The 11,430-nt window shown below is 41.9% G+C and overlaps 1 protein-coding gene across 1 annotated transcript; it reads right to left on the bottom strand.

Moving 5' to 3' along the window:
- Window positions 1–2,787: 2,787 nt before the first annotated feature.
- Window positions 2,788–8,573, bottom strand: LOC104438577 (glucomannan 4-beta-mannosyltransferase 9). Its single transcript, XM_010051757.3, has 9 exons — window positions 7,693–8,573; window positions 7,472–7,570; window positions 7,025–7,277; window positions 5,171–5,281; window positions 4,785–4,921; window positions 4,336–4,449; window positions 4,015–4,214; window positions 3,594–3,788; window positions 2,788–3,498 (listed from the first exon to the last, which is right to left on the bottom strand). The coding sequence occupies exons 1-9, from the start codon at window positions 8,020–8,022 to the stop codon at window positions 3,336–3,338; spliced, it is 1,602 nt and encodes a 533-aa protein (XP_010050059.2). The 5' UTR covers window positions 8,023–8,573; the 3' UTR covers window positions 2,788–3,335.
- Window positions 8,574–11,430: the final 2,857 nt, after the last annotated feature.

Raw genomic sequence — 11,430 nt, 5'->3', positions numbered from 1 at the left:
TTAAACTTGATAATGTTGACTTGCTTCAAGAAAGTGGATGGGACTAATTTCAAATTCTTATAAAAGGGACCTCACTGTTCTCAAATTGGTACCCCAATCATGCTGATGAAGAACCTTGTTGAGACTTTCGTAGTGGAGTAGGAGAAGTGGGCCTGAGCTGTGAGGGATTTTTCTCCTTCTTCTTTTCTTAATTGTCATCTAGTTCATGCCTGGACTCAGGCTCTCTCATTTCCGATCCTTCTCTTTCTTGTTCTTCCTTTGTCCTTCTTTGGCGAAAGCCAACAACTGCTCCTTTGTAAAAACTTAACGCTTTGGGAACATGAGAGAGGATTTTGTGCAGTTGATCGAAGGGATGAAAAGATGGGTATCTAAGTATGTTCTTTTTTGCCAAATCCCCCTTGAGTAATCCCCTGACATAATGGCAGAACACACTTGCATTTATGAAGGAATCTATGTCTTTCTTCTTGTGGTAATCGATCATGCTCTACAAAAAGGGCTATCTCGTTGTCATCAACTATATCATTTGGAAGGCTAGCTTTTTCAACTCATTTCCTAATGAAGCCGCATTCTCAATATCATCTTGTTTCTTCAACTTCTTAACCTTTGTCTTAGCTTTTTCGAGTGTCTAAGCTTATCTATTTCGACCTATTTCAAGGAAGTGGACGACATTGATTTTGACTTCTTTTTAGATGAGGCCTCACTGCGATTAGATTTGTACCTTGATCATGCAAATGAAGACCCTTATTGATTTTTTCGCAATAGGGGGGGATGAGCAGGCTGAGGCTATGAGGGATTTTTCTCTTTCTACTTTTATTGAATATAGTCGAATTTAGCCTCCAACTCCAACTCTCTCAATTCTCATCCTTCTTCTTCTTCTTCTTCTTCTTCTTCTTCTTCTTCGAATTCATGGCCTAACTCAAAAATTACTCTGATTAGATAAATAAAGAGTCTGAATCCATACCAAGTACTATATATTGGAGTTAATTTGGTTTATTGGGATATTCGAGGCATATGCACACTAACTTTTCTCTCTCCTCTTATGTTTTCCTTTTCCTCTAGTTCAACAACTTTCTTTTTAACCTCTCGATTGTGTCTATCAACGTTCTTCTGTTGATTTATTTTATCTACTCTGATCTTAGGTGGTTGAAGTTATGGGTCAATGATGGGCTTTGGTATTGGGCCCATTTATTATATGGCGAGGGTCGTTGGCCATTGATGAGGCCTTGATGACCTCCATTGGCCTTTTCTAACGATAGGTAGCAGTTGCAGCCTACCGTGGAGGCTTATAAGGGGCTAATCACCTCTTTTTATAAATATATATATATGTTTTTAACTTTTAACTTTTAACTTTTTCTTAATATAATAAAAAAATTAATGTAAATTTTTTAAAATTTTTGTATTTTTTTTACGAGGCACTTGGTGGACCCCATGTCGACACCACATGTCATGAGAAAGTAGTGAAATAGGCCACAATCATCTTTTTCCATTAGACAAATTGGACGAATTTAATGAAGAGGTTTGATTACACCAATTTGATAAATTTTAGGATTTCATTGTACTTTTTAGAGTTTTATTATATCTATGGTACACTCATACCATTCTTTTGAAACTAAATGTGCATTTTCTTTGACTCTACCTAGCTTTCAATGTTCGTTTTTTGGTCATGTGGTATTCAATTGACTCAATTTTTTCTCCCAAAGAAAGCTCACAACTCAAACTTTCTAGAGATGCAGTTTATTTTCCAAACAAGTGTCGAGATCGCAAATTTCTATGAAGTAGGCCAAAATAGACGATCAAAATGAAAAGTCGCAACCCTCGAGAAAACTCGAATCAAAGTGATTTTCGAGGCGTTGGAAAGCTCATAAGCATATCAACGTGATTTCATCACCCGTTCTGTGAAAATCATGAATTTCCTGACTGAATTGAGATCACATGGCTGCGGTTTAAATTGTAATATCCAATGATCCAATGGTTTGATTTGGTCAAATATGGTGTTGTCAAAAAGCTTGTGCAACACAACCCAATCGTACCCTTCGGTCACTATGTTCTATACTTGAAATTCAATTTTGATTCCCTCTTACTAGCTCATCCCACCTAGATTACATTGGGCCAATGCGTATTCTCTACTCTACCTAACAACCTTGGGCTTTTGAGTCGGATCCTTCGATATGATACCCGCATCTTAATTCAACTACTCCGTACTTTAAGCTTATGATCATATCTTAGTAATTTGATCCCACGTGGATTGATTTTAAATTTACCCCCTTTATCTTTACTGCCAGCAGCCTTGATGACCTCGTTAAAGCTGTCTCGTCATTTTTCCCCAATCGGAGGGGCTAAGAATCCCATAAACCTAACACACGACATTACTAAAAACGGCCCTCTTACCTGCACATCATCAAATCCACCACTCTCAACTTAATCATCAAACTTTCGGGTTGAATTTTTAAACATAGATGATGCCTCTGCAAGGAAAAAGAAACAACGACCAACCACCAATCTGGCGTAATTATGAGCAGCGGCGGCTTTATTTGAGAGAGGATACCAGATCGGGAGTGGGGTCGATCTGTCTGCACATGACATCAGCCCTGATTCAAGTGCAGGTCTTGTTGCCATTGACCCCCTCCCAACCTCATGAATCATTGAATTCTGTTCAGTGAAATCAATTCGCATCCTGAAAAAGTGCAAGCCCTCCACTTTAATGTCCCAACTGCACAATCTAATTGCTGACTACAGAGAGACGCAGACATAGAGAGAGAGAGAGAGAGAGAGAGAGAGAGAGAGAGAGGTTGCAAATGTGAATTTATCCACTTGACATCAAACTTATTTGCTTCCAAAGAAGCTCAATCCCAACGTAATACAAGAGAAGTGCAGAACAAAACAAGGAAGAAGAGAAACAAAAGAGGGCACAAATATACAAATGCTCCTCACAACAAACAAATTTCACTCAAACGTGTTTATTTTTTTATTTTTTTCATTTTTTCCCTCTATTTGAATACGCGCCGAAGTCAAACCGCTAAGCAGCCTTCCCTTCCTCATCTTCTCTGAGGCCGTGTAATGTTCTCACAGCAAAACAAACTCTCCTTTACAACTTTTCTTTCTTATGGTTTTCCCCTTTCTGATCTTGTTTCTAACCCTTGTTTGTATTTACAAAGAGGACAGCTAGCCTTCTTGGACTGGAAGAATGTAATATTTTTGTGTACCTTTATGGAAAGCTGGAATTGCAGGGAAATGGTGTGTGGCAAACCATGTTTTTGTTTTATTGGTTTATGAGGTTCTGATGATAGAATGTGGGGGTGGGGGGCAGATTCGCGGCTTCTGCACCCTGATTTGTTCTATGAATTAGGAACGAAGGTGCCGATGTACCCAAATCCCATAATGAAGAAGGCGATGGCTTGCGCGAAAAGGTACATGAAGTAGTGATTTCTCCCGAAGGCGATGTCGTAACAGCCGCAAAAGAAGAGGTAGGCTCCGACGCCGAGCTCTAGCACATGCAACCTGCCAAGTATAAAATTTGAAATGAGAATGTCGGGCTAAAAAATGTTGTGTCGATCTATTCATCTGTCCTGTCGAGGTGGTGAGAAGGCTGGTACCTATCTCCGAATCTGAATTTAGGCTTTTTGGGCACTTTGTTAGAAGCTTTAACCTTGAGCGCATCCCCGAGTTTCTCAGTGACGATCCACTCGTTTACCCTCCCGGCTTCTAAAAGCCCGATGAAGGTTGCTTTTGTTCGGTGGAACGACATGACATTCTCGAACAGGATCCAGAAAACCACCAAATGGAGCGACCTGCCAGAAATATAAACCATATGGGCTATGAGACTGGCACGGAACCAACTTGAAGCCGATCTTTGGTGGCTCGGCGTTGTGATTTTTAAAGAAAAAGCTAAAATTCTTGTAACTTAGAAAAAGATATCACCCCAGAGTTAAAAGACAGTGAAGAAGTTTTTATCTGCGTGAGATGTAACAACTGGTCTCAAGAAGCATAACAAGAAAAGGGAAAGAGAGGTAATACCTAGGAGTACCGACGGCATTGAGGACAGTAATAATGGAAGGAATATAAACTGCACCCCACTTGGGAACGGTGACTTCAGGCACAAAAACGGTCGCCGGCAACACGACGCAGTAGAAGATGAAGGTGACGATGTGCGCTACGATCTTTCTAACCAGAAAGAAGCTGTAAATCACATGCACCTTTTTCCACAGAGTGACCTTCTGCAGCAGACATTCCGATATCGATGTCAGCTAATGGTTAACTTCCGTAAGTTTTGTGTTACGTCTAATATGATATCCTCATGATTTTCCGCAAGCATATAAGGGGAATTAAAAGCCTTGCCTTGTTTCGAATGATTTCCATGGCCATCTTCCTGAAAAGATTCGCGGGACCGCACGACCAACGGTGTTGCTGAAAGCGGTAAGCCTTGAAGGTACTTGGCAGCTCATTTTTCACCTGTACAGGAAAAGAAGGTGAAATTCCATGCAGTAGCTTTCTTTAGAAAAGGCAAAAGCAACACCCGTGACTGAAAGGGCATGTAGAGGACAGATTGTACAATGACATTTTCTCGATTTGCTTCGGACAGCGGGCATGAATGTGACACAGGACAAGAACACAAGCAATTGTAGAGGACCATGATTTTTTTTCTCACAACCTTCATACGACTGTGGAACAAAGATACAGCAGATCTCTTCAAAGAGGGAGACAAAATCAATGCGATAGTGCATCGGAACAGACCAAACCAGCAAGTACTAGTGAGTAGCAGCGAGTGGGCGCCATCTTTTAATTACCTTGAGACTCCCGAGGTACACGAACTTCCAGCCTTTGAGGCTCGCCCTGACTGCTAAGTCCATGTCTTCCACGGTGGTCCGGTCCTTCCAACCTCCGGCCTCGTTCAGGGCAGAAATGCGCCATACACCCGCCGTGCCTGTATTGCACAATCTCAATTCACAAGTTCCACAGTAAATCTAATCCAAAGGCAAGCCATAATGGAGCTGACATTGAAGTTTCAATACAGCTCGATTCTATCCAATCTCACTTTTCGCGCGTGCCCGGATCAAGGCCGAGCCAACTCGAGTAAAATGAAAAGTTACTTTCCTTGGTTGTTTTTTTTCTTAGCTAAAGAAGATCATACAGTAAACTTCCATCAACTCAAATGAAAAGGGTCGTTCGTTACCGTTGAATCCGAAAAAGGCGTGGGTGGAGGACCCGACTTCTTGCTCGACGGTGAAATGGTAATCCAGGGACATCTCTTGCATTCTCGTCATCAAGCACTCGTCCGCATTCACTGCAAGCCAGCCAAGCACAAACCCACACCAATCAATTTCACCAGCTCAGTTTGCATGTACTATTTCCCTAGACCAACCAACCACTCAACATGACCAGCATCATCATCATCATCATGGAACCCAATGCTTTTTCTTATTTTTCATTTCCTCACAGATTTAGGCAATTCATTCACCACAAAAAGAAACAAAGAAAACTAGAAACTATTTGAATCGTGTCGCTCAAGCTCAACTTCAGAAGGGTACATTCCAAATTACATAGTCTCATGAATCAAGTCAATAATGCTTGGTTCGATATTTTTTAGTGACTGAAACATGAAATTGTTTATGTCTATGGCAAATTCACACAAACAAATTTGTAAAATTGAAATGTTTTTCTCAAAATTTGGAAGCATAGGGCCAATAAAAGGTGGAAAATTCCCCAAAGAAAAGAGAAGAGAAAGTGGATTCAAAATGTCGGTGAGCAAGAGAGAACGAGAGGGACTAGAGGGACAGGTCCACCATAAAGAAGGCACATGCAAACTTGTCTGGATGTTGCACCTCTCGAGGCACTCGAGCCCAGCCGAAAGATTTCGAGGACTACCCTCTTTCGCAATGACATTTATGGCACGGACACTGGGGGGAAAGTTCCATCAGTGACCTCACTCTAACAAAATGCTAAATCCGCGGAGATAGCGAGGACACGACAGCCTCCTTTTTCTCTCTGCCCTGCTGAGAAATTTGCAGGGGCAATTCGGAGAAAGATCGATGAAGAAGGCAACGAAATCGGGTGGTCCATGGCAAACATGGACCGTGCCAATCCGCCAAAATCTCTAGACGAGCCAACCTCAAATTTTTGGAGCACCACCATCCTTTTTTAACGAGAAAAGGACGTTTAGATTAGAGGGTGGGCGTTCAATTGAAGTTGAACCGACGGTTCTCTTTGGCTTGACACAAGAGCATAATTGAAGTACTGAACGAAAACACTTAGAAAAAGATGCTCTAATCATGTGATGCACACATGATGCATCTAATGAAATTGACACGACTCGAGACATGTAGCATCATTGCCCCAAAAACATCTTTTTTTCTCAGCGCAGGCATTGATGAATGCCAATCATTGCCACGGCCAAGAAGACGTTGGACGAGATATTCATAGTAATGTAATTTAGGAAAAATGTAAGAATGAGAATTTTTGCACTACCCTTTTGATTTGCAGTGATGATGCCAAACCCATAGACAGGATTGGACAAAGGTAATAAAGCGAAAATCAATAGCTCGTGGACCTGACGGCCATTAAAGGGGTACCACATAAATCTACCAGAAAAACAAAAAGGCACCACATAACAGCTACCGACAGAACTTATAACTCGGTGAAATTTCCGGGAAATTGCACGTAAAATAAAAGTGGAAGAACCACAATTTTTCAAAAAATGAGGGGTTAATTTGCAATATTTTTTTTAATAAAAAAAGCTCCCCAAAAGACAAATCAAATCATGTCAGACATTGCATCATGGGCTTTCCTTAGCCGTGGGCCTAAGCGGACCCGCGACAGAAATGTCCCGGACCACGTGTCAAAAGCGTGACGGGTCGAGGAGGATCCTCATCCCATCTGCAGGGTGGCGCTCACCGACACTTTCTAAATTGACTTCCGCGATCTCCTCTTAACAGAAAAGCCATCAATTCGTCTAATTAATTTTAGCCGCGGCTGTACCAGACGGACTATAACGCGAGGCGTCGCGGGGCGAAGGGAGGGGACGTGTTACCGAATTTCCAACGGGCCTGGACGAGGGCGACCTCGGGGTTGTGGACGAGGAAAGGGATGGTCCGCCAGAGGAAGTCGGGTTCGGGCTGGAAGTCGGCGTCGAGGATGGCGACGTAGTCGCACTGCTTCACGTAGCTCCGCTTCATGCCCTCCTTGAGCGCCCCGGCCTTGTACCCGTTCCGGTTGTCCCGGATCTCGTACCTGATGTTGATCCCTTTGCTCGCCCACCTCTGGCACTCCAGCTCCACCAGGTCCTGGAGTCGGCGCAGCCACGTTTTCAAGCCAATCATTGAAAAATATTTTATGAAAAACAGAGGAGAAAAGTATAATATATATGTTTTTTTAAATGAAGATCTTGGGTTTCTCAAAGCATGTTAAAGTTCAAGTTTTTTTTTTTTTTTATAGTCTGGACGACCGGAGGGAATGTGTGGATGTGGGGGGGCTTTACCTTGATCGTCGGGTCGGTGGAATCGTCGAGGACTTGAATGATGATGCGGTCGGACGGCCACGAGAGACCGCATGCGGCTCCGATCGAGAGCTGATAAACCTGCATTGACGCTCGAAACAGAGAATGTCAATTACCCAGAACAGAGCCAAAACAGAGGCGTCCGTGTATGGTAGCTAGAAAGAGTAAATGAAAACTGGCATTTGCAGAGAAACGAAAAGGACCTCTCGCTCGTTGTACATTGGGATTTGGACCAGGACCATGGGGTAGGCCGAGTTGCCCAGCTCGACGTCGTCCTTCATGGGCTCCCACCTGTACCGCTTCTCCGGCTTCCGGCCGAAGAGCTTCACCAGGAGGATCACGACGGCCATGTACACCCTCTCGAGGAACAGCATCAGCGACATGGCCAGGCAAAGGAACACCGCGAGCCGGAGCAACGGGACGAGCAACGGCGCCTTGATCTGAGCCCAAATCAGCGAAAGTTGCATGGAGATGTCGTCTCTTGCTCCTCCGAACGTGTCGGGAAGGAGACCAGTTGCAGAGAGCCGGTCCATTTCGGCAGAGACTCGTTTGCTCTGTTTTTCGATCGCGAAACAGAGCAATGCGAGAGAGGGAGAATGTGATGCTAGGGACCAGAGCTGATGAGAGCAAGTAGATCTCTGTGATCTGGCAATTGAATTATCTGAAAAAAGCAGAGAGTTGGAGAGAGAATATTTGCTTTGCAATATTGCTTCTGGGTCAAGCAAAGCAGAAGTGGGAAAAAAAGGAAGGCAGAGCTGGAAATGTCAGTGAATCGCTCGCTCAAAGGTCACTCCTCTTGATGCATTGCAGAGAGACCCACTGAAAAAAACGACATGGAAAAGAAGGGCCTGATCACGAATCCAACAGCTGAGCAAAATAAGACAATTACTTATCGATGAAGACGGACGGACGAACTCTATCAAAGAAAAATGGAAGCTTTTTCTCTGCCGCTGCCCTCAAACGAAGACGGAAGCAGAAACGAGAAACGAATGAACAAGGGGGGAGGAGAGAGGAAATGAGAACGAAGACGAAAGCTCTCTCTCTCTCTCTCTCTCTCTCTCTCTCTCTCTCTCTCTCCCTACTGCAGCACAAAACAGAGTGAGGAGGCTTGATATATATACGAAGTGACGCTCTCAACAACCATCAGACGGGAATGAGAAGGCACTGTTAGGTTAAATCCCTCCGGAGCTTTCTACATTACAAAATCTGCTTTTCCCAATTTGCGTGGTTCGCAGAAACTAGTTCTTTTCAAGTTTCAACCATAATTTCAGAAGCGTGATTCGAGCTCATTTACTCTTCTCTGCACCTACAACAAAAAACCCTCGTTTGGCCACTCGGTATTTCACCGACATACACAGCATTTGACGGGCCGGTCCCTCCAGCTGCCCCGCAGACGCCGGTCCCGCCATCACCTCATCGAGCAGTGCCGCACATGTTCTCGACCGACGAATCATTTCAATACGAAACTTGCCATGATTCGATCCATTTCCATAGGAAGAAAATACCCTTCACGATGGAGAGTGAATACTTCAAATTTCAATCGATGATTTTTCGATTTCTTCGCGAGTAGAAAATTGTTTGTTGAGATGTCCATGTAAACTTGTTCCCTAGTTCAACCTTAATTCAGACAAAAATGATTGGCAATGGTCCTTTGGACAAACATCTCGTGGAGTGCATATGGTCTATTCCACTAGGGTTCATTCCATCTGAGACCTTATGCTAGCGTCTCAGTACTTTTGTCAAGACTCTAGGAAACATAACCGCGTTACCATAAATAGGTGAACTCTGATTTCATGATATATATACTCCACAATCTCGAAGGCCGATAGACGCCAAGCCAAAAGCCATTAATCCTTAATGATTTGATGAGATCCTGACCTAAGCCAAGATCGGCAAATCCATCTAAGTAATTAAGTTTAGGCATCACTTTAACCTGGGTTAATCACTGCCATCACCGAGTGACGATGATCAATCGTAATCTTATCGGCTGTTGTGGTCCTCGATATCATCATTAATTATTCCTGAGCTTTATTAGTAATGGCTTACATATTAGATGTCCCGTAATTTGAATGTCATAAATATGTCATATAATCAAGTCCTCCTTTTAACGTGTCAAAATTTGTACAAGTATATTTTTTTATGTATACCTACACTTATTTTTTAGTGAGATGTACCAATCACGTTGTTTGCTTGTTATATATCCCATTTTACTTTTGCATTTGGACTTTGAAATGCTCATTTTTCATCTATCTGTCTTTTTGTGGTGCACTTTCACATGATATGATTGCTGAACAAAAATACTCTCTCTTAAATCAAGCTACTATTAAAAAGTACAAGAACCATTTTTGTTTCTTAGGTATAAAGTATGAAAAACTATACTCTTCATCCGTGTACTTTTACGTTTTCTCTAATCAATTTCCTCTATTTAAAATTTTCTAAGTCATCATACTGGCAAAAAATTATCCAATCAGCTCCCACATTTATCCGGTCAAATTCAATTGACATGCCGTCCGCAATGGCCGAAGGTGATGTAAACCACATTATGCTACCGTGGAAAATATAAATAAAAATGAGAGAGAGAGAGAGAGAAAGATGATCTTCTTCCGTTCATAATCTCTCTTTTTCATCATTTACTTGGCTCTTGATCTCGGAAAAATATTGCCGATGTGACACTACGGCGTTGTTCGACTGCCCTTTAGCTGATTTCGCCGGATTTGGATTAGGTAATTTGTGGGAGTACAAAGCTTGACTAGAAAATTTTTAAAAATGTAGAGACTTGATTAGAAGAAGAACGAATATCCATGGACGAAATTAAGGTAGATTTTTCCTAAAAATTAAACAAACGATTTCGAAGGTCGTGGCCTTCTAAGATTGCTTTTCCTTAAACCTTCCTCCCCCAACTAATTCATACCGACACCTACTACGGGGGAGATTATTCCATGTTGACCCTAAAAGAAGGAAAAGAGAAGAGAGTATATAGTGCTTTTCAAAAGCGATACCCAATATAAGGACTTTATTATTTATTATTAGTATTATAATTATTATCAATTTGACCACACTCTGGAAATCTTGGCAGATGACATAAGCTTGCACTAAGGAGATTGGCTACTCATTTCCTATTATAATCCGATTATTTAAGAGATAAAGAGGGTATTTTCAAGGTCACAAATGATCGAAAATAATTCAATGAAGATGATAGTGATTGCGCTTTTGCTTTTGCTTCTTATGGAAGTACAAACATTACCATAAAAGACCAGATAATCATAGCATTATCCCCCCCATCTTTTTCAATGAAAACTAAGATGAAAATGATGTTTCGACAGTTGGGTTTTTGAATTTCCATTTCAAGCTGTGCTACAAGTTGAGTGCACAATGCACACGGTATACCTACAAGTTGAGTGTTTCCAATGCGTACGAAATCGAGAGCGGGAAACCAACAGGCATGGGCATTTAGATTAAATGCAGTACCAAGAAAGAATCTCAGGAATTATTTGAGGAGGAGATGAGATTTTTTGACATACTCGCGCTAGTAAGACTTTAGCTATAATGATATCCTACATACACTAGGATGCAAATTGGTTCTTCAGAAAGGATGTCTAGCTGTGCAAGCAAATCATGTTGGAGAAATCCCGAAGTGAAGATTTGGTGTGGTATGGTATGGAGTTGTTTATATGTTCTAGTTAGCTAATGCTTTGTTGGCTTAAACTCAGGGCAGGTTTAGCTGCATATATTGATAGGTTCAAACTTTGGTTCTTTCTTTGTGATCTCTCCTGATGAAAGTCTTGGGATTCTACTGCACATTCCAATAGAAAAAACTTGCCATCGCAGGTGATCACACCCAAGAAAAAGAAAATACTAAGAAAAATGTCATCCAATGATTATACACCTATGGTCTCACAAGAATGTGGATTCACTAAATTTTAGGAGTAAACTTGAGTCAA

The sequence above is a fragment of the Eucalyptus grandis genome, chromosome 1 (genome assembly GCF_016545825.1).
Source record: "Eucalyptus grandis isolate ANBG69807.140 chromosome 1, ASM1654582v1, whole genome shotgun sequence".
In the NCBI taxonomy this organism is placed as follows: domain Eukaryota; kingdom Viridiplantae; phylum Streptophyta; class Magnoliopsida; order Myrtales; family Myrtaceae; genus Eucalyptus; species Eucalyptus grandis.
This window is presented reverse-complemented; position numbering and strand designations above follow the sequence as displayed.

Excerpts from the sequence above, each read along its gene's own strand:
- LOC104438577 (XM_010051757.3), bottom strand. The coding sequence starts at position 8,022 with ATGGACCGGCTCTCTGCAACTGGTCTCCTTCCCGACACGTTCGGAGGA. Across the intron at positions 7,278-7,471 it reads CCACCGACCCGACGATCAAG|GACCTGGTGGAGCTGGAGTG; the intron begins GTAAAGCCCCCC and ends CGCCGACTCCAG. Across the intron at positions 4,922-5,170 it reads CGCCTTTTTCGGATTCAACG|GCACGGCGGGTGTATGGCGC; the intron begins GTAACGAACGAC and ends TGTGCAATACAG.